General features: G+C 40.2%; 1 protein-coding gene across 1 annotated transcript in view; it reads left to right on the top strand.

The window, feature by feature from the left end:
- The first annotated feature begins 6,191 nt into the window (after nucleotides 1-6,191).
- mrpl3 (mitochondrial ribosomal protein L3) overlaps nucleotides 6,192-24,019 on the top strand; it is a 38,193-nt gene continuing 20,365 nt past the window's right edge. Inside the window, exons 1-6 of the mRNA XM_022665325.2 lie at nucleotides 6,192-6,421; nucleotides 9,336-9,514; nucleotides 11,919-12,010; nucleotides 14,318-14,416; nucleotides 21,213-21,312; nucleotides 21,435-21,495. Of these exons, the coding sequence (XP_022521046.2) occupies nucleotides 6,315-6,421; nucleotides 9,336-9,514; nucleotides 11,919-12,010; nucleotides 14,318-14,416; nucleotides 21,213-21,312; nucleotides 21,435-21,495 (638 nt within the window). The 5' untranslated portion in view covers nucleotides 6,192-6,314. The remainder of the gene's footprint in view (nucleotides 6,422-9,335; nucleotides 9,515-11,918; nucleotides 12,011-14,317; nucleotides 14,417-21,212; nucleotides 21,313-21,434; nucleotides 21,496-24,019) is intronic.

Here is a 24,019-nt window from a genome sequence, read left to right as displayed (position 1 = left end):
GGTGCCGGACCAAGGGGCGGTCACTACTGCCGATGTCCTGGTGCGGGAGTTCTTCTGTAGATTCGGGGTTCCGGAGGAGCTGCATAGCGACCAGGGGAGGAACTTCGAGTCGGAGGTCATGGCGGAGGTCTGCCGCATCTTGGGCATACATAAGACCAGGACGACGCCCCTTCATCCGCAGAGTGACGGGCTGGTGGAGCGGTTTAACCGCACGCTGGCGGCGCAGTTGGCTATGGTGTCGAGCAAAGGCCAGCGTGACTGGGACAAACATCTGCCGGTCGTGCTGCTGGCCTGCCGCTCGGCCGTGCAGGAGACGACAGGATTCACGCCGGCCATGCTTATGTTTGGTCGCGAGCTGAGGACGCCGGTGGCTCTGGCTTTCGGGGCACCTCCTGATGGGGGCGAGCACGCTAAGGACGCGCCCACTTTCGTTTCGGACCTTTTGTCCTCACTGGATTTAGCGCACGGGCTCGCGCGCTCGAACCAGTCGGCTGCCGGACAGAAGCAGAAGCGCGCGTATGATACGCGCTGCTTCGGGGACCCGTTGGAGGCAGGGGCGAGGGTTTGGCTGTACAACCCGCAGCGCAAAAAGGGACTGTGCCCGAAACTCCAGTCGGCATGGGTGGGTCCGTGCGTGGTGCTCTCCAGGCTTGGGGAGGTGGTGTACAGGATCCGGTGGGGCAGGCGCAGGATGATAGTGCACCGCGATCGGTTGGCCCCTTACCGTCCTAAACTGCTGGACACGGTGGGCGGCGGGGCGGGGCCTGTCGAACCTGACCACGAACCTGGCCCGGACTCTGGCTCTGCGGAGCCGCTGGCGGGTGGCGCTTTGCCCGGACACTCAAGGCAGCCACGGGTGAGAAGGCCGCCCGCCCACCTGGCGGACTTTGTATGTGAATAATTGTGAAAAAAAAAAAAAAAAAAAAAAAAAAAAAATGTTTTGTTGTTCATGGGGTTATTGTTGGGTTTGTGGGGTCGCCGGGACGGCTGACCCTTGAGGGGGGGGCTATGTGGCGTCTGTGTGTGTGTGTGTGTGTGGCTGCTGTATGCCTGTGTGTGCCCGCCTCTGTGTGTCTGTGTGTGTGGATGTGTGCTGTGTGCCCTAGCCTACGTAGTTGGCCCCTCCCCCGTTTCCTAGGTTATGGGGAGGGGCTATGCAGATGGGTGCCGGTTAGGGCACTCACCATAAAGTAGGTGAGTAGGGGGTTGAGTGACCTGGCTGTGGTTGTGCTGTGTGTGGTAGTTGGGTTTCGCTCTCCTAGCCTTGTTAAAGGCTGTAAGCGAGTGGCAAGCCAGTTCAATAAAGAGCTTTGAGTACTTGTCATGAGTCTCACGGGTCCTCCTTCCTCTTCCACGCCACAATATTTTAGTTGCACATTTTTCATTTGAAAGCCAGACAATTTTAGGTCATCAAGTTCTTGATATACATTCAGTTGATTTATAATCCATACCTGTCAAGTTTTAGATTTAAAAATAAGGGGTATTTTCCTCTGTCCGCTTAAACTCCTCCCACCAGCCCAACGAAGGTTCATTTTAAGACAGGTTTAAAAAAATCTAAAATAACCACATGTGAACCACTTACACACTACAATTAGATTATCAGAATCTGAAATGTTGTGGACATTCCTACATATGTCATTCTTTTAATACAGCCAAATTAAAAATCCTTTTCTAGATATTAAAAAAAGTTAAGATTTCATGTCTTTTTTGCCATAAATGCACTCTTTTATATTATATAATTATCTATTTAATAGATTTAAAATTGAACAAAGGGTGCACAAATTCTGCAAAATGACTGTTGGTGACGTAAAAATAGTATCATGAGCTTTTACTAAAAGGACATGGACCAGATATATTCCATCAGTAAAAATTAGTCCTAATGGCCTACACAATTAATAATTTTTAATTAATACTTCTTCCTTTTGATCACTCCACCCCTGATCAGTTCAGTTAATTTCGGTCCTCTCCACGTTTCTAGTTAAACTCAGTCACAGCTGTAATTTTTTATTTTAAAAGGTTTAATCTGTGTGTTTTGTTTCGGAGACGAGTATTTTTAAGCAGCTATCAGAAAAATCTCATCACAGTTTACATGATTAGCCTACCGTTACCTTTCTTTAAGAAAAATCGCTGTATATCCAGATATGTTTTAACATCAGCAGCTCCGACTAGCTGCCTGAACTCACAGCGACGGGGGGGCTTCCCCACACTGACCCTCCTTTGCAAGCTGATGAAGGTAGTTTCCCGTCCAAAACGGGAGACTTGACAGGTATGATAATTTTTATAATCTTAATAATCTTTACATACATAAAAACATGGGTACAAAAAAGGACTTTTACTAAAAGGTACTTTTTTGTATCTCAATATAAGGTACAGCCCCAACGACAAGCTTTATACTCTTTTAATCTGTACTTACTTTTCTTAGTGTGTAGCCCGCCTACTGCATTGGACAAAAATTTAAAAAGTCACATGATGAGTTTATTTTTACTGCTTGGGGATGATTTGTGAAATGAAACAGTCGTATAAAAGTTATATAAAATAAAATTTAAAAAATGTTTATACTGCAATTAACATGAAAAAAACTGTGGATTACAGATCTTGTACAGAAAACTGCATTTTTCATATATGTCAGGTCTGAAAGGGTTAAATATATACAGTACAGTTAAAAAATTAAATACACCTTCTCATTTAATGTTTATATATTTGCTTTCCTACATAGTAAATGAATAGTGAATTGATCCATCCAGACTAGGAAGGAACACATAAGGAATCTTTTAGTATTCTATCGTTTCTTTTTTTTTTTCATTTTTGCAAATATTTTTTTTCAACTATATTAAATGTTGATTTAAAATTAGTAATTATTTTATTTATTACTTTTACCATTTTATTCCTTATTATTTCTAATTTCTTTCTAATACTGTAAATGCTCAGCAACATTGTAAATGAGGGTCACCTAAGTGAAAATAAAGGTTGATTAATTGATTGATTGAATGATTGATTGATTGATGTAGTAACTTAAAAGTGTTAAATAAACCAAAAAACAAAATACTCTTCCTTTTCTAAAGCAGGCCCTGATGACTGCCAGTTCTATCATTATAATGTTTTTGATGGCCTTTGCGGCAAGTGCACCTGAGGATGCTTTCAAAGTTCTTAAAATTCTTCTCTTTTTGTATTGATTGACCTTTATTATTTATTATTTAAGTATTTTTTTTTCTTTACTTATGTGATATGGTGGGTCCCCACACCAATCACCAATCATCCTGAAAGACAATTTTTAAGTATTCAGTTATGCAGGTTACCCCTGCTACTTACCGGCTTCCTTATGGAGCGGCAGCGCGCGGGTCACCCAGCTTTTATACCCTTAATGGGGTGGGAAGAAACCTTTGGTGCCGGGGGGTTCCAGATTACCTGTGGGGGGAAAAAGCTAAATTGTTATATGTGTGTGTATTATACTTACCTGTCCTATTAGTCCTAGTATGTTGTATGAATGGAAATAACCGGTTATGTGTATATTTGTTATATGTGTAATTGTTGGTAGCTGTCTCACCCATGTACTCTTTTGGTTTAGCCCTGGGGGTATTTAAGGGGTATAGAGTGAGCACTATGGGGGAAGAGGAGAGGTAGATTGAGTTCTCTGAGACGGACATGTTTGCTGGAGCTAAAAAGCTTAAGAACTCTATTAAGGACTGGGTTACCGTTTTTACCCTTATAGTCTTAACTAGTGGTAGCATAATCCACTTATCTCTGCCTTCTCCTAAAAATAAGTGTATATAGTGTATTGGGTTTTGTTTTTTTGTTTTTTGTCAATAAACTTACATCAGCTGAACAGCTTACAACTGCTCCAAGCGCCTCCTTTGCCATAAAGTCGCTATTCAACAGCGGTACCTCCTGACCACACCACCCACACTACCACAACTTAGTTGAGTAGTTCTTGCTTCTCATAATCTGGATTATTATAGAACATTACCTAAATATTCACTATTCACTGTATACCTGTAACTCTACCTCTTCACTACTTTACTTTAACTGATGCTCTCAAACACTTTATTAAGAGACAAGAAATTCAAGTAATTAACTCTTGATGAGTTCAGCACAGCTGTTAACTGAATTCCAGGTGACTCTACCTCATAAAATATAATATATTCTGGTTTATTTAACACTTTTTAGTTTTTTTAAACAATACCATGTGTTTTTCTTCATAGTTTGGATGAGTTTAGTATTAATCTACAATACAGAACATTTTAAAATAATGGCTGGTACTGTACACCTGAACATTCTCCAGTAGAATAACAATAGAGAGGCTGATAAACACCCAGCAATTGGGCGATGATGTCTGTATAGAATGTAAATGGGATTTATATATTGCTTTGTGGATCATTCCTTTATAAAAGTCTTTGCTCTGCCCTTGTAGCCCCGGGAAATATTAATTTATGATAATCTATGCACCTTAGAGTCTCTCGCTGAGCTGGAATGATAGCTGAGGTCATGAATTTATATTGTAAAAGATGATGAGGGGGTTGAATCGAACATGAGGATGTTTGATTGAATAGATAATAACTAATAACAACGAAACACAGATAAATTCCTTGTATGACAATCAAGCTTAACACTTCTTATCCTATACAGAGACCTGGTTAAATATACAGCTCTGGACCACTTCAGTTTCTGAATCAGTTTCTCTATCTATTTATAGATATATGTTCGAGTAAAATAAACATTTCTCCCAAAATATATCTTATATTTAATCCCAAATTAAATATCAAAATATTATAACTAAGAGAAAATGAGAAATGTCTGAAATAGCAAAGAAGATGCAGAGCTTTCAGACCTCAAATAATGCAAACAAAAAAAGTTTATATTCATAAAGTTTTAAGAGTTCAGAAATCAATATTTCATGGAATAACCCTGGTTTTTAATCACAGTTTTTTTTCATGCATCTTGGCATCATGTTCTCCTCCACCAGTCTTACACACTGCTTTTGGATAGCTCTAAGCCCTTATTCTTGTGATCTTTAAGAAACCCGAATCATGCAGATTCCTAATTTATTTAACCAACTTAAGCAATTTGCCTACTACACTAAAATGAGTTTTACAAACAAACATTTCTACTATTCTCTTTAAACACATGCACACATATATATTAATATTAATATGATACTACTGATAATACTGATAAAGTGATGCACTGGTTGTTAAAGCTGGTATCTTCTGACAAGCTACAAAATTGGGGGGGAGGGGGGTGTTGGGGGGGTTCTCCTTCAGTCTGGCTGAAACTTTGACTAGGTCTGCCTAACAACAGAGCGATCTATATTCTGATTGGCTCAACGAGAGTACATTATAATATACAGCCGATGGATTGGCAAGTGTGAGAAATACCATGTGTGGCGTGTGAGCGTGTGAACTCGCTGAGGTGCGTGTGTCAAGCGTGAGACTTGAGAACACTGTTTAAAACAGAGTCAAAATATTTCCAAAACATTTTCAAGAAAGTGTCCTTTCAGAAAAGTAAGTGCAGTCGCAAAGACCACACAAGAAGTTATGATGGAACCGGCACTCATCAGGACGGTCCCAGGAGAGGAAGACCAAGGGTTGTCTTTGCTGCACAGGATAAGTTCATCAGAGTTACCGGCCTCAGAAACGTCTTTGCAGCTACCACAGATAACCACCACAGACAGCAACCACCTGGCAACACCTTAGCAACCACCTGGGTTACCCTAGCAGACATTTAACATCACCATCATCATAATAAATAGTAAGGTCATTTTTTTAAGCTTTTCTAAGGTAGCATAAAGTTCCTTCACAAAGTTTCCTGTTCTATTTATTATTATTATTATTATTATTATTATTTATATATATATATATATATATATATATATATATATATATATATATATATATATATATATATATATTTACATTTACTATTATGATAAGTGATTTATTATTATTATACTATTCTTTTTTACGATTATTATTATTATTATTATTATTATTATTATTATTATTATTGCTATTATTATTGCTATTATTATTATTTATTATTGCTCCTATTATTAATATAGTTTTCTTACTATTATGATTACTGCTAATGCTAAATGCAATGTAATGAATTAATATTTTTATTATTTTTTCAGATTTTTACACCGGTGGGACCCGGAAGTGGGAACTAAAGCGGAACCATAGTAGGAGTTTCTGGAGGGACCTTAAACCGGTTGCGCCGGAAGCTCAAGGACTCTGACATTTGAGGACGGGCGCGAGAGCAGCGCGTAAAGATGAAAAAGTGACCCGCGCGCATGTAGATACTCTTTAAAAGCTGCCGACATGACCGCGCGCACCTGTACCTGCATCCTCAGACTGGGGAGTTCACTGCTTTCCGGAGCACGCGGGACTGTTCACACTGTTTACAGACACCCAGGGGCACGTGCGAGGTGAGTCTCTGACACACACACACACACACACACACACACACACACACAATTACACACTCACACACACACACATTTACCATTGCTCATTCCAGTATTTAAAACTATATTATGGAGGCTCTATTATTCTATAGAACACGTGTCAATGCTTTATACCCCTCGAGCCCACATTAGGTATTAGGTATGGTGACCTTAAGGTCATGTGATCACAACTCCTGCACCCTTAAACATAGTGAGTATATTGTACTTTTGTTGTAGTAAAACATGATAAAAGTTCTTATCTTTGATGAATAGCTCACCTCCGTTCTCCCACAGCATTCAGAGATCCAGAGATTTTAACAGTTTGTCCAAAACACCCTTCAGACTGGGAGATACGGGGCATAATTTACCCTGATAAATCACTTTTTACACCGTTATCCAGCTCAAAATAGCTCCACACCTCCTTACTAGAATCCGGAGAGCCCTGACATTTAAAACGAGGCATTAATAACTTAAAAAAAGTGCAGAAAAAGCTTATTAAAAACACTGTTTACATCCCATAATGCTACTAGCTTCAGCTCCGAGCGCCGCCATCACTGTACTGATAATAACATAGACATGGGATGGAGTGCAACTGCAGAGGGGGACTGACTCCACACTATTGAGGTTAGAATGGGACGTCATAAAGGAATCAGTAAGGAAACATTTTCTTTAAAGTCAAGTAAGTGCTGGATGTTAGTCTACTAGGGCTGGCCCGAATAGCGTTTTTTGAGCTCCGGATATTCGGCACTGATTCGAAGCGAATATTCGAATATTCGTTTTTAAAAAAAGAGGTAAAAAAAAATAAAAAAAAGCAAATCACGGCCCCTTTAATCCACTGAAAAATGTTCAATTTGCTCTGACCGACGAGACATATTCACCCCGGATTTTTGGTGTTTTTATCCCCCATATTTTTTCTGTGTTTTTAGCTTAGATTTCTTTGTGTTTTCATCCCGGAATTTCTGCTGCCCCACACGCGGCTTATCCGCTGCATAAGCAGGCTAGGAGGCTGCTGCACGGTTTCTCCGCTGCGCAAGCCAGCCCAGTAAATTGCTGTTTGTGTTTTCACACTTAGGCTATTTGCTTAAAAAAACAAACAAAAAAAACGTTTGTTCAGGAAGTATTTTATATTCTTAAACATTGTTGATTATATTAGAGGACAGTCATTGTAAACTGTACTTGGTCTATTTCGGTTAAAGGTTTTGTGCAGGGCATATTACTGATTTTGTATTTTTGCACTTGGGCTATAAGCTCAATATTAAATATTTCGTTTGTTTAGAAATTATTTTATATTTTTAAACCATGTTAAATTATATTAGAGTAGAGGAAAGTCATTGTTAATGACGTTATTGTACTTGGTCTATTTCGGTTTAAGCATTGTGCAGGGCATAGCCGTATTACTGATTTTGTATTTTTGCACTTGGGCTATAAGCTCAATATTAAATATTTCGTTTGCTTAGAAATTATTTTATATTTTTAAACCATTTTAAATTATATTAGATAAGAGGAAATTCGTTCAAACATCATTTTTGTAGGCCAGGCTTTTGTAACCGATTTAGCCCCTACTGTTGCCACATTACCCCTTACGTTTTATTATATAAATCAGTTTCGAAGAGCCTGCATTTTTTTTTTATCATGTATAATAGAGGTCTGCGCGAGACTGATTTTTAAACCCACTCTTCCACGCTCCCGCGTTTCTGTCTCGTTACCGCTCCGCAAAAAAATTGCTTCTTTAATCCCGCGCCCGCCCGCCACATACACATTTCTGCCGCTCCCGCCCCACGTTCCTAATGTAAATTAAATAAACTACATTTAATGCTTCAAATTTACTTATATATTTATTAAAACAGCAGCGCTGAATACTGTGGTCCCGTTCCTTACCCCAGTCCAAACACCATCGGTGTGTGCGTGTGTGTGTCGGTCCATCCTGCGCGTTGAGAGTTTTCTTTAGGTTTTTTTTTTTTTTTTACAATTATTACAGTTTTCTTGCTCCCGCATCGTCTGGATTAAACTCCCGCTCCAGCCAATAACAGTTCAGTTCTGTCCCGCGCGCAAGATATTCTGACGGGACCCGCTAAAACAGAAGTGGTTAGAGTGAGGTGGAACTCTGGAAAGGAGAAAAAAAAACGAATATCCGAATACCAAAATTAAAAACCGAATACCTACTCAACGAACGAATATCCGAATACCCGAATATTCGGGTCCAGCCCTATAGTCTACACAGATTTCTCTCCTAAAAACTGTGTATTCTGGGTGAGTAAAGAGCTTCAGTGAAGTTTCTCCAGCATTAAGGCTGGGTGCAGCAGAATTAGCATTTGCTGCTAACCGCAACATTAAAGGGACCTAAATAATGCCTGATAGCGCTTCACTGAGGAACCCTGAGTGTCCTGGTAATCCAGGGCGCTATCAGCTAGCGATTTGTCCCACGTAGCTTGTTTAAACACATTAAACACACAGACTACAGTCCAATATAGTCACTTCTGAATGGCGAAAGAGCTAGTGCTTAGCAAGTTAGTGGCTAATGCTTAGTGGTGGAGAAACTTCACTTAAAACATACCCTTATAACTCTGTACTTCAGTGGAGTGGCTTTACTGCTCCTTAATACATGACTGGTAAAATTGCATTGCAATATTTAGAGCAGAACTGTGCTCTTACCCTGCTAATTGAACCTTCACACTCTGCTCTTACTGGTGCAATAATGTGCAATTAATGAAGATCGAACACCAGGCTGCTCCAATTTAGACATGAAACCTAAAATCCCACACTAAAATGATGACAGGTGTTTCAGTTTCATTCTCCAACCCCTGCATTTGTGTAGAATGGAACATCATAAAGGAATCTGTATGTACCTGAAGTCCTGCTTTGCTCTAATGCTGTTACTGGTTATTTTGTGCTCTAGTGTTGCTGGTATCCAGTGCATCAGGACCATCAAGAACTCCACATGGTGGGATGAGCATCTAACAGAAGATAATGCTCAGTTCATGAGAAGATCCGTCTCGGAGGAGTACAAACAGCTGACCTCCGACAGACTGAACCCCCTGAAGGACGAGCCGTGGCCTCGCCATGAATGGGTCGAACGTGAGTCACTTCGTCCTTACTTTTGAATTGTGATGATGAGCATCTTCTGTATCCTACCATACAGCTCTAGAAAAAAATAAGAGAGCACTTAAAAATGATGAGTTTCTTTAATTTTACCAAATTAAAATCAAGAGGAAGATAGACGATCACAAGCCATCAAACCAAATTGAACTTCTTAAAATTCTGCACCAGAAGTTGCACCAGCACCATAATCTGTTGTACCCATACTGCTCTGTAATTAATCTACAGTTACAGTAGATACAGAATCACCAGCACCGTAATCTGTTGTACCCATACTGCTCTGTAATTAATCTACAGTTACAGTAGATACAGAATCACCAGCACCGTAATCTGTTGTACCCGTACTGCTCTGTAATTAATCTACAGTTACAGTAGATACAGAATCACCAGCACTGTAATCTGTTGTACCCGTACCGCTCTGTAATTAATCTACAGTTACAGTAGATACAGAATCACCAGCACCGTAATCTGTTGTACCCGTACCGCTCTGTAATTAATCTACAGTTACAGTAGATACAGAATCACCAGCACCGTAATCTGTTGTACCCGTACTGCTCTGTAATTAATCTACAGTTACAGTAGATACAGAAACACCAGCACCGTAATCTGTTGTACCCGTACTGCTCTGTAATTAATCTACAGTTACAGTAGATACAGAATCACCAGCACCGTAATCTGTTGTACCCCTACTGCTCTGTAATTAATCTACAGTTACAGTAGATACAGAATCACCAGCACCGTAATCTGTTGTACCCATACTGCTCTGTAATTAATCTACAGTTACAGTAGATACAGAATCACCAGCACCGTAATCTGTTGTACCGTACCGCTCTGTAATTAATCTACAGTTACAGTAGATACAGAAACACCAGCACCGTAATCTGTTGTACCCGTACTGCTCTGTAATTAATCTACAGTTACAGTAGATACAGAATCAGCAGCACCGTAATCTGTTGTACCCCTACTGCTCGGTAATTAATCTACAGTTACAGTAGATACAGAATCACCAGCACCGTAATCTGTTGTACCCCTACTGCTCTGTAATTAATCTACAGTTACAGTAGATACAGAATCACCAGCACCGTAATCTGTTGTACCCGTACCGCTCTGTAATTAATCTACAGTTACAGTAGATACAGAATCACCAGCGCTGTAATCTGTTGTACCCGTACTGCTCTGTAATTAATCTACAGTTACAGTAGATACAGAATCACCAGCACCGTAATCTGTTGTACCCGTACCGCTCTGTAATTAATCTACAGTTACAGTAGATACAGAATCACCAGCACCGTAATCTGTTGTACCCGTACTGTTCTGTAATTAATCTACAGTTACAGTAGATACAGAATCACCAGCGCTGTAATCTGTTGTACCCGTACTGCTCTGTAATTAATCTACAGTTACAGTACATACAGAATCACCAGCACCGTAATCTGTAGTACCCGTACCGCTCTGTAATTAATCTACAGTTACAGTAGATACAGAATCACCAGCACCGTAATCTGTTGTACCCGTACCGCTCTGTAATTAATCTACATTTACAGTAGATACAGAATCACCAGCACCGTAATCTGTTGTACCCGTACTGCTCTGTAATTAATCTACAGTTACAGTAGATACAGAATCACCAGCACCGTAATCTGTTGTACCCGTACTGCTCTGTAATTAATCTACAGTTACAGTAGATACAGAATCACCAGCGCTGTAATCTGTTGTACCCGTACTGCTCTGTAATTAATCTACAGTTACAGTAGATACAGAATCACCAGCACCGTAATCTGTTGTACCCGTACCGCTCTGTAATTAATCTACAGTTACAGTAGATACAGAATCACCAGCACCGTAATCTGTTGTACCCGTACTGTTCTGTAATTAATCTACAGTTACAGTAGATACAGAATCACCAGCGCTGTAATCTGTTGTACCCGTACTGCTCTGTAATTAATCTACAGTTACAGTAGATTCAGAATCACCAGCACCGTAATCTGTAGTACCCGTACCGCTCTGTAATTAATCTACAGTTACAGTAGATACAGAATCACCAGCACCGTAATCTGTTGTACCCGTACCGCTCTGTAATGAATCTACATTTACAGTAGATACAGAATCACCAGCACCGTAATCTGTTGTACCCGTACTGCTCTGTAATTAATCTACAGTTACAGTAGATACAGAATCACCAGCACTGTAATCTGTTGTACCCGTACTGTTCTGTAATTAATCTACAGTTACAGTAGATACAGAATCACCAGCACTGTAATCTGTTGTACCCGTACTGCTCTGTAATTAATCTACAGTTACAGTAGATACAGAATCACCAGCACTGTAATCTGTTGTACCCGTACTGCTCTGTAATTATGATTTAACTTTTATGATTTAACAGAGAGTCGGAGGGTCGGTCTTGTGGCGCTGAAGTTGGGGATGATGCCCATATGGACCAAGTCAGGAGACAGACACGTGGTGACGATGCTACAGGTACTGCAGCTTTTATAGCACTACAGGTGCTGGGCAATATATCAATATCACGATATATTGTAACGAATTGATATGTGTCATGAAATATGAACATTTTTTTATTGAAACATAGGAGCTCTGAACTCTGTTACTGATTAATTAATCAACATGGTGGCACTATGATCAAATTATTAGGAAACTGACATTAATAAATCCATATTTTTTGTTATTTAGTCATTACTTCAATATTTATCCTCTTCATTAACATAGCGTGAAATATTATAGAGAATTGTTTTGTGATATATAGTATATACAGCTCTGTAGAAAATGTCTGTTTCTGAATCAGTTTCTCTGATTTTTCTATTTATAGGTTTATGTTTGAGTAAAATGAACATTGTTGTTTTATTCTATAAACTACAGACAACATTTCTCCCAAATTCCAAATAAAAATATTCTCATTTAGAGCATTTATTTACAGAAAATGAGAAATGACTGAAATAACAAAAAAGATGCAGAACTTTCAGACCTCAAATAATGCAAAGAAAACAAAAAGTTCATATTCATAAAGTTTTAAGAGCATCATGTTCTCCTCCACCAGTCTTACACACTGCTTTTGGATAACTTTATGCTGCTTTACTCCTGGTGCAAAAATTCAAGCAGTTCAGTTTGGTGGTTTGATGGTTTGTGATCATCCATCTTCCTCTTGATTATATTCCAGAGGTTTTCAATTTGGTAAAATCAAAGAGATATATACACTAGTGCGTCTCAATTGGAAAATTAGAATATCATTGAAAAGTCACTTTATTTCAGTAATTCGTTTCAAAATGTAAAACTCTTTATATATTATATAGATGTATTAAACACAGAGGGATCTATTTTAAGCGTTTATTTCTTTTATTGTTGATGATTATGAAGCTTACAGCCAATGAAAACCCAAAAATCAGTGTCTCAGAAAATTAGAATATTATATAAGACCAAGTGTGCCAAGTCCTGCTGGAAAATGAAATCTGCATCTCTATAAAAGTTGTCAGTAGCAGAGGGAAGCTGTAAGATATGAAGCGCTGTAAGATTTTGTGGGAAAACAAAACTGCACTGACTTTAGACTTGATAATAAAACACAGTGGATCAACACCAGCAGATGACAGACATGACTCTCCAAACCATCACTGATCATTAGGGCTGCCACGATTAGTTGACTAGTCACGATTATGTCGACTATTAAAATAGTCGACGACTAATTTAATAGTCGATTAGTCGTTTTTTTTTTTTTTCTTTGTTTTTCTCTCCAAACTGCTGCGACTGCCTTTCTGTCCTGGACGCACATGCGCAGTAGTGGAAACCGGGGTAGGTAGTGGACGACATCTCAGGACATTATACAGACAGGCTCTGGTTTCATGGCTACCCCGCTACAGAACTCAAAAGTGTGGGATCACCAAGAAAATAAAAGTGAAACGCGTGCAATGCAATATCTGCAATGAAGAACTTGCCTTCCTCGGCAGCACAACCGCGATGCACGAGCACCTGAAAAGGAGGCATGTTGTGGCTGATTAAATGACGAAGAAGCTAAATTGCTATTTAGCTGCTAAAATTAGCGTAAACAGAGCGTTAACTTAGTACTTAACTTACTCATCTTGATAGCTTTAAAACAGAGGTCACTAATAGGCGGACCGCGATCCGGATCCGGACCCAGACGTTGTCACAAATGCCGTCCCAAACCGATAAACTACAGAGAAGGATTTCATTCTGACAGTGGCTTCTGTTTTCAGTGCTTTTCGGTGCAGTAAACTCACAGATCAGTCATGTGTGGTGTAAAATCACCAAACGCTTTCCTCTGCCAATCAGATCTGTGCAGACCGCTGCCCTGTGTACGGTAATGTACACAATATCTGGACAGAGAGGCATTTTTTATTAATATACTTTTTTTTCATAATAGTTCAAACAACCTCACGGTTGAGATGTTTCATAAATGCCAGTGCCTTATCCTTATTTTACACAGTTGTTTACACTTTATGCTAAACAGTAAAATAATTGTCTGTTACAACAAGCTGCATATTTCATTAAAGGTTTAATGAACTATGATTTTAATTGCTTTTATTTTTAGTTAGCATATAGCTGAAATCTAATGTTGGTTGTATAATAGCAGCTGCATTCTATTGTGATAAACTGTGTTTTATATTCAATTAACGTATGATCCGATTAGTCGACTAATCATAAAAAATAATCGGTGATTAGTCGACTATAAAAATAATCGTTTGTGGCAGCCCTACTGATCATCAGTAAATTTTACATTTCATTTGTAAATAATTTGTTTAATAATGTGTTTAACAGGTGCTGGATTGTCATGTGATCAAACACATCCCTAAAGAAGAGTATGATGGCCGGACAGCTGCCCTGGTTGTGGGGGGAAAAAACATCTCCCCCTTTCATGTGAGTTACTGCAAACAGTTAGTATTATTGTAACTCGTACTATACTACACTTTCTCATTCATCATTATCTTGCTCTTATCTGGGGAGCTGTTTGTTAACTTGTGGTTTCTGAGGCTGGTAACTCTTCTGATGAACTTATCCTGTACAACAGAGGAAACCCTCGCTCTTCCTTTTCTGCGGCGGTCCTGATGAGAGCCAGTTTCATCATTATAATGTTTTTGATGGTCTTTGTGGTGACTGCGCTTGAGGATGCTTTCAAAGATCTTGAAATTCTTCTTTTTGGAAGAATTTTATTTTTGACCTTCATTTTTATTCTTTATTTAGTTGAGTATTAGTTTCTTCTCATAATCTGGATTATTATAGAACATTCCTCAAATACTCACTATTCACTGTATACCTGTAACTCTACCTCTTCACTACTTTACTTTAACTGATGCTCTCAAACTTTACATTAAGAGACAAGAAATTCAAGTAATTAACTCTTGATGAGTTCAGCACAGCTGTTAACTGAAAGCCTGAATTCCAGGTGACTCTACCTCATAAAACTGACTGAGAAAATCCAGCAGAGATGTTCAAAACTGATCATCTAAACAAGAATATAAAATATAAAACATAATCTGGTAACACTTTTTTTTTTGTTTACTTGCGATATGGCCCTTTTTTTGTGTGGGCGATATGGCCCTTAAATATTATGATATTTCATGGTATATTTGTGATAACAATACTCTTGGTCATATGACAAAACAATGAATTTAAAAAATATATTTAAAGAATACACTAATGCAACATAATGAAAATTAAAATTTGAAATTACTGCATATGATATGATATAGACCACTGAAGTCGTGTCGTCATTTTGTAGTCAGCGGCATGTTGTTTATGCCCATATTTGGGGCTCCTTTGGGGTTCCGTGTCTAAGCGGTTCAAGTCAATATGGGATTTGAATGGGCTTTTCAAAAACTGGTCTCTGTCACATTCTGTAGTAAATAAATCTGTTCAGAACCCTGTACGTTTTATTCTGTGTACGTTTACCTCCTGAACATCACTGGATCCTCTGAATTTCGAGATCATTTAAGGGGAGTAATCAGAAAAATGCTAACTTTAAGCTAATGCTCAACTGACGTCACAGCACAGCGGCTGGAAAATGACCCCGGACTGGATTCTGCACAACACCAGTGAACTCCCATCAGAAAGCGTTTTGGATTATTATGCTTCTTTACAGAGGATCATTAAAGCATTTAAACAGGTGAAAAATCTTTCAGTAATGTTGAGCAGTGTGAGGTAGAGCAGCGTGATGTAGAGCGGCGTGATGTAGAGCGGCGCGATGTGGAGCGGCGCGATGTAGAGCGGCGTGAGGTGTGATGTGGAGCGGCGTGATGTGGAGCGGCGTGATGTGGAGCGGCGTGAGGTGTGATGTGGAGCGGCGTGAGGTGTGATGTGGAGCGGCGTGAGGCGTGATGTGGAGCGGCGTGATGTGGAGCGGCGTGATGTGGAGCGGCGTGAGGTGTGATGTGGAGCGCCGTGATGTGGAGCGGCGTGATGTGGAGCGGCGTGATGTGGAGCGGCGTGATGTGGAGCGGCGTGATGTGGAGCGGCGTGATGTGGAGCGGTGTGATGTGGAGCGGCGTGATGTGGAGCGGCGTGAGGTGTGATGTGGAGCGGCGTGATGTGGAGCGGCGTGAGGTGTGATGTAGAGCGGCGCGATGTAGAGCGGCGTGATGTCGAGCGGAGCGATGTAGAGCGGCGCGATGTAGAGCGGCGTGATGTCGAGCGGAGCGATGTAGAGCGGCGCGATGTAGAGCGGCACGATGTAGAGCGGCGCGATGTAGAGCGGCACGATGTTGAGCGGCGCGATGTAGAGCGGCACGATGTTGAGCGGCGCGATGTAGAGCGGCACGATGTTGAGCGGTGTGAGGTGTGATGTAGAGCGGCGTGATGTAGAGCGGCGTAATGTAGAGCGGCGTGATGTAGAGCGTTGCGATGTAGAGCGTCGCGATGTTGAGCGGCACGATGTAGAGCGGCGCGATGTTGAGCAGTGTGGTCTGTGTTAGAGCTTTAAAAGGCAGATAATAAGAAAAAGTGGCTCTCAGTTCGGCAGTGCTTCCCCGAAGGGTTTAGTATTTAATTACGGTCATTAGTTTATACTAATTACAACACCTGACCCAAATCATCAACTAATCAACTAACTACCTGCCCTCACTGAGGCGACAACCAACCAGAAACACCCATTTATTTCACTGCGTGATAAAGAGGGTAAATGTTAAACGTGTTACAGCTGGTTCTGGAGTATCACTGTTCTGTTTTAGTGATTTTATGCTGTATCACTCTCAACTCTCCTCAGTAAGAGCAGTTAGTTCATTATTAGGCTCAGCTGTGTTTAATACGCTGGTGTTGTGCCGAAAACAGTCCCCTGCTAATCTCTGCAGCGGCGCCGGGAGTTCAGTTCACGCCAGTGCTGTAGCATTAGCTTAAAGTTAGCATTTTTCTCATTACAACTCTTAAACAATCTCGAAATTCAGAGGATCCAGTGATGTTCAGGAGGTAAATGTACACAAAATAAAACGTACAGGGTTCTGAACAGATTTATTTACCACAGAATGTGACGGAGACGGGTTTTTAAAAACCCCATTCATTTTTCTCATCGGGAAAAAACGGACTACAGAATGACACACGACGTCAGTGGTCTATGGCACACACCCTAACTTAGATATTTAAAAAAATACAAGAATTTGTATTCTTATCAGATTTGTATAAGAAGTCAATGATACAAGTAATAATGCACTCCAAATTAGAGGTGAAACGATTACTCGCTCAAAAAAATTGATCGATTAATTTTCTGTGTCTCGAGGAATCGTTTAATAAATTTTAAAACGCAGAGCACTGAATTTAGTGGGGACTTTTAATGTGAAAAAGCGCTCTTAGCGTTACGTTATTCACAAACAGGAAGCAGGAAGTGGAGGAGGCTGAGGTTTTTGGAGCGGAGAGAGCAGGTAAATTTAATAATAATAATAAATCAATGAGATTAACATTAATGTAGCTTAATAACAGAACGACAGCGCTGTGGAGTACTGATTATGATTATTAATGCTGTATAATGTGTGTGATTAGTTTATTACAACAACAATAGAGACAAGTTCTAGAGTTTATAAATAAATATATAATAAAGTTAGCTGGCCATGAACTTACTCTATTGTGTTATTTAGCTAAGATGCGCAACATAAAGCCAATGTTTATGCCTTTATTATTGATTAATACCATATATTTAATACTTACAAAAAATCCTAAGTTGAAATCATTTAACCTAAATTATTAAATTATTAATTATTAAATTACTACTTGTGGTATTTATGTCTAGTTTGTATTTTATTTATTTATATTTGTGTTTGCAGTGTGGAAATGTATGTTGTGAATTAAAAAATAAATAAACCAGTTGCTCATTCATTATTAAGTGAATTTTTTTATTTTATGAAATCTCTTATTTTATGTTTTATCTGATTACTCAATCGATTAATCAAATCGATTTTTTCAGTAGAGTACTCGATTACAAAAATAATCGATAGCTGCAGCCCTACTCCAAATATCTCCATATATCCAGGATTAAAGTAAAATAAATGATACTGGACAGATATACTCTGTATCTAGTAGATATATAATGGGAAATGAGAACAGAGTGATTTTTTTTCTTTAGTTAAAATCAGTAAAAAAATAAAAGTAGTACCCTAATATGAAAATTAGGGCTGGGTGATATGGCACCATATTTCAGGGTATAATATAAAGTTCATGATATTCAAAAACGATAGATTCTAGATTAGGGGTGTGCCATATCGTATCGTATGCGATAATATCGCCAACATTTTTTAATATTGTGAACGATATCATACCCTGAAATATGGTGCCATATCACCCACCCCTAATTATCACGCCAGGGTTCTACTTTTATACTGTTTTTATCAAAAGAAAAATTAACACTGTTCTCATTTGCCTTTATATATCTACTAGAGACATTAGTATTAGTATCACAACATTCTGGATCATTGATTTCTTTAACAAATCTGATATAATTCTTTTTTTTTTTTTAATACCTTAGTCAGAGGTGTGCCATATCATATCGTATGCAACAATAACATTTTATTTTTCATATATTTTAATTTTGTTGCAGTAGTGTATTCTTGATTTATTTTATTTTTTTTGTCATATCGCCAAGAATATCGTTATCGCGAAAATACCATGAAATATTGTGATATTATTTTAGGGCCATATCTCCCACCCCTATTTCAGATTATAGATGTTTTTCTTAATCTACAGTTAAAATGCTGGACATTTTAATATTAGATTATTTAATGTTTTTTTGCTTGAATAATTATGAGCTATAGAAAATTGTGTCCCTACTCATTTTTTTGTCTGTTTATATAAGAAACTAGATGTACGCTCACTTCACCCATTCATTAAACCCCGCCCCCTCCTCATTCACATCCTTGACTTTGGTGAGTGGACAGTTTGTGTAATAGACTGGAGCAGTGGTCCGCCTGGAGGGTCTGGATAATGAGAGCTGAAGTGTCTGTATAGGAGATTGACTGGGAGTGTGTGTGTGTGTGTGTAGGTGACCTTGCTGTGTGTGTGTGTGAATGTGTGTGTGTGATTGTGTGTTTGTGATGTAGAGAATTAATAGAAGCAGTTAAGTTTGCTGTTCTGTTCTGTTCGAACCTCTCCAGCTTCCTTCCTCTCTTCTCCTCTTCTATTCGCTCCCTCTCTCCGGATTGATTGATTGGTGCTGTGTCTGGGTGTTTGTCTCCCGGACGGTTCTGCTGCTCTAGCGGAGATGGTTAGAAGTGATTGATGGATAGATGAGCAGAAGTAAAGGACGGAAGCAGCGAGAAAAAGAACAGATAGTAATGCTTAATAGAGACCAGCGTCTTCAGCAACGTCTCTATAGGCGACCATTCATTTTCTATGGGAGAGCGTGATTTGTAGCTGCGACAGAGCGGCAAAGTGACAAAGCAGCAGGAGACCATTCATTTACCATAAGGGAGCCTGACAGAGTGACAAGGGACATAGTGTCAAAGCGCCAAAGTGAGAGCCAACCATTTATTTCCTATGACTTCGTGCAATTTGTACCTGCGACAGAGCGTCAGAGACTAGCGTTGGAGCAGACCGCCAGAGCCACGACAAAGTGTCAGAGACAAGCGACCATTTATTTCCTATGAGTGAGAGCTATTTGTACCTGCGACAGAGTGACGAGCGTTAGAGCCACGATAAAGACATGAGAGCGTCAGTGTCGGAGTCATAAAAGCGACAGAGCGTCAAAGTGATGAGCCACAGAATGTCACAGTTACAGCAGAGCATCGGAGGCAAGCGACAGAGCGTCAGACAAGCGACAGACACATGCGACAGAGTATCAAAGTGACAAGCAACAGAGCGTCAGAGATGAGCGATTGAGCGTCAGAGCCATGACAGTGTCAGAAACAAGCGCCAAAGTGTCGGAGACATGTGTCAGAAACATGTGACAGTGTCTGAGACGAGCGGCAGAGCATCGGAGGCAAGCGACAGAGCGTCAGAGACAAGCGACAGAGTGTCAGAGCCACGGCAAAGCGTCAGAGACAAGCAAGAGTGTTAAAGTGACTAGCATTAGAGACATGACAGAGTGTCAAAGTGTGGATTGACAGAGCATCATAGTGAGGAGAGACAGAGCGTCAGAGACAAGTGACAGAGCATCAAAGTAAGGAGCGTCAGAGGCAAGAACCAGAGCTTCAAAGTGAGGAGCATCAGAGGCAAGCGCCAGAGCTGCAAAGTGACAAGCGTCAGAGACATGACAGAGCGTCAAGGTCGTGACAGAGGCTCAACAAAGCGTCGGAGACAAGCAACAGAGCGTCAAAGTGAAGCATTGGAGATGAGTGGCAGAGCGTCAAAGTGACAAGCGTCAGAGACATCACAGCGACAGACAAGCGACAGAGCCTCAACAAAGCATCAGAGACAAGCGACAGAACCTCAACAAAACGTCAGAGACACGCGACAGAGCGTCAGAGACACACGGTAGAGCTTCAACAAAGCATCAGAGACAAGCGACAGAGCGTCAGAGACAAGCGACAGAGCCTCAACAAAGCGTCAGAGACAAGCGACAGAACCTCAACAAAACGTCAGACATGCGACAGAGCATCAGAGACACGCGGTAGAGCTTCAACAAAGCGTAAGAGACAAGCGACAGAGCGTCAGAGACAAGCGACAGAGCCTCAACAAAACGTCTGAGACGAGCGACAGAGCATCAGAGACAAGCGACAGAGTCTCGACAAAGCGTCAGAGACAACCGACAGAGCCTCAACAAAGTGTCAGAGGCAAGCCAAAAAAAAAAACCTTCAAAGACAAGTGAGAGCCAGAAACACCAGTCACAAGTGATGAGCAACATAGCGTCAGACAACCGACAGGGCGTCAGAGCCACGACAAAATGTCAAAGTGACGAGCTACAGCAATAGAGCGACAGCAATAGAGGGACAGCATCAGAGTGAAAGTTACAGAGCAGCAGAGTGACAAGAAGAATTATCAGCGACAGTGCAAAATAGTGACGAGTCACAGAGCATCGAGTGACTGAGCAACGAGCAACAATGCAACAGAGTTACAGTGACAAAGCAACAGTGATGAGCGATAGAGTGACATCAAAGATCCTCTTCTTAATACCCTTGATATTGTATTGTATTGTATTGTATTGTATTATATATTGAGTATATTAGATTCTTACACTAAAGGTTAATAAGAGTGGGATGTATAAATGTGGTAATGGGTTTCTCTCTCTGTTCTCCTGTAGAAAGCCGATGAGACTCTGGAGATCTTCCGGAACGCTGGAGTTCCCCCAAAACAGAAGCTGACGACGTTCCGAGTGACGGACAATGCTGTCATCAAGCCAGGTACGCTCACCTGTCCGAGCGAGGTGCTGTATCTACTGCTAGAGTTTTTCAAACCCAAATCAGCTGTACAGTGATAAAACTCCCAGCAGCTCCCTCACCATCTCCATCCTCTGTTTATTCAGGGACTCCTCTCTACGCCGCCCACTTCCGCCCAGGACAGTATGTGGACGTCACAGCAAAAACGTGAGTTCAGCGCACAAATAGGATCATAACTGGTGAAGATATACCCTAAAAGACCTGCAGCTGTAACTGCAGAGAGATATGGTTCTACAAAGTATTGATACTTAGGGGCTGAATACTTTTGCACTTCATACTTTTCAGTTTTTTGTTTTATTGAAATTGTTCAATTGTTAGCGTATTTTTCGCAGTATAAGGGGCACTTAAAATCCTTTCATTTTCCCAAAAATCAAACTAAACGCATGGCAAGTATATCGAACTGTAGTCTTCTGCTAATCCCAGCGAGCACTGCTGGAGCAGCATTAGCATTAGCTGCTTAATGCAACACTAGCTCTTTCGTCGTTCAGAGGCGAGTATATCGGACTGTAGCCTGCTGCTAACCCTGGCTAGCACTGCTGGAGCAGCATTAGCATTAGCTGCTTAATGCAACATTAGCTCTTTCGTCGTTCAGGGGCGAGTATATCAGACTGTAGTCTTCTGCTAACCCCCAACTAGCACTGCTGGAGCAGCATTAGCATTAGCTGCTTAATGCAACACTAGCTCTTTCGTCGTTCAGAGGCGAGTATATCGGACTTTAGCCTGCTGCTAACCCCGGCTAGCACTGCTGGAGCACCATTAGCTACTTAATTTATTGCTAGCTCTTTCGTAGTTCAGAGGCAAGTATATCGGACTGTAGCCTGCTGCTAACCCTGGCTAGCACTGCTGGAGCAGCATTAGCATTAGCTTCTTATGCAACACTAGCTCTTTTGTCGTTCAGGGGCGAGTATATCAGACTGTAGTCTTCTGCTAACCCCCAGCTAGCACTGCTGGAGCAGCATTAGCATTAGCTGCTTAATGCAACACTAGCTCTTTCGTCGTTCAGAGGCGAGTATATCGGACTTTAGCCTGCTGCTAACCCCGGCTAGCACTGCTGTAGCACCATTAGCTGCTTAATACATTGCTAGCTCTTTCGTAGTTCAGAGGCAAGTATATCAGACTGTAGCCTGCTGCTAATCCTGGCTAGCACTGCTGGAGCAGCGTTAGCATTGGCCGCTTAATGCAACACTAGCTCTTTCATCGTTCAGAGGCGAGTATATCAGACTGTAGCCTGCTGCTAACCCTAGCTAGCACTGCTAGAACAGTATTAGCATTAGCTGCCTAATGCTGTTTGCTCTTTCGTCCTTAGGAGGCGAGTATATTGAACTGTATCCTGCTGCTAACCTTGCTAACCCGCTAATGCTGCTGCACCTAGCCTTAGTGGAAATCTGTAAATCCAAGAGTACTGTAAACAAACAGAAGCGCTTTACTTTTACCCAAATAAACATTTTTAGGAAAGAAATCTGTAGATTAACATCCAGCACTCGTGTAACTAACTAAAAAAAAAAAAAAGTATATATATATATATATATATATATATATATATATATATATATATATATATATATATACATATATATATATATACGTATATATATATACATATATATATATATATATATATATATATATATATATATATATATATATATATACATATATATATGTATATATATATATATGTATATATATATATATATATATATATATATATATATATATATATATACACAACCCCTGGCAAAAAGTATGGAATCACCAGTCTTGGATGAGCACTCCTTCAGACATTTCATTCTGTAAAACAAACTCTGATCAAAAACATGATACAATAATAAGGTCATTCCAAAGTGCAACTTGTTGGCTTTCAGGAACACTCAAAGAAATGAAGAAAAAACATTGTGGAAGTCAGTGAATGTTACTTTTATTGACCAACCACAGGGAAAAAAATATGGAATCACTCAATTCTGAGGAAAAAAGTATGGAATCATGAAAAACAGATAAACAAAAGATGATTCAAATGATTCAAAATACATCACTAGTATTTAGTTGCACCACCTTTGGCTTTTATAACGGCTTTCAGTCTCTGAGGCATGGACTTGATGAGTGACAAACAGTATTCTGCATCAATTTGGTGCCAACTCTCTTTGATAGCAGTTGCCAGATCAGCTTTGCAGGTCGGAGCCTTCTTGTGGACCATTTTTTTCCATTTCCACCACAGGTTTTCAATTGGGTTGAGATCTGGACTATTTGCAGGCCATGACATCGACTGAATGTGTCTTTCTCCAAGGAATGCCTTCACTGTTTTTGCCCTATGGCACGATGCATTGTCATCTTGGAAAATTATTTCATTATCTCCAAACATCTGTTCAATTGAAGGGATGAGAAAACTGTCCAAAATGTCAATGTAAACTTGTGCATTGATAGAAGAATTAACCACAGTCATCTCCCCAGTGCCTTTGCCTGACATGCAGCCCCATATCATCAAGGACTGTGGAAATTTGGTTGTTTTCTTCAGGCAGGCCTCTTCATAAATCTCACTGGAACGGCACCAAACAAAAGTTCCAGCATCATCACCTTGTCCAATGCAGATTCTTGACTCATCACTGAAGATAACTTTCATCCAGTCATCCACAGTCCATGATTGCCTCTCCTTAGCCCACTGCAGTCTTGTTCT

The sequence above is a fragment of the Astyanax mexicanus genome, chromosome 3 (assembly GCF_023375975.1).
Source record: "Astyanax mexicanus isolate ESR-SI-001 chromosome 3, AstMex3_surface, whole genome shotgun sequence".
Classification (NCBI taxonomy): Eukaryota; Metazoa; Chordata; class Actinopteri; order Characiformes; family Acestrorhamphidae; genus Astyanax; species Astyanax mexicanus.
The sequence above is the reverse complement of the archived record's forward strand: the minus strand, read 5'-3'. Positions and strand labels throughout refer to the sequence as shown.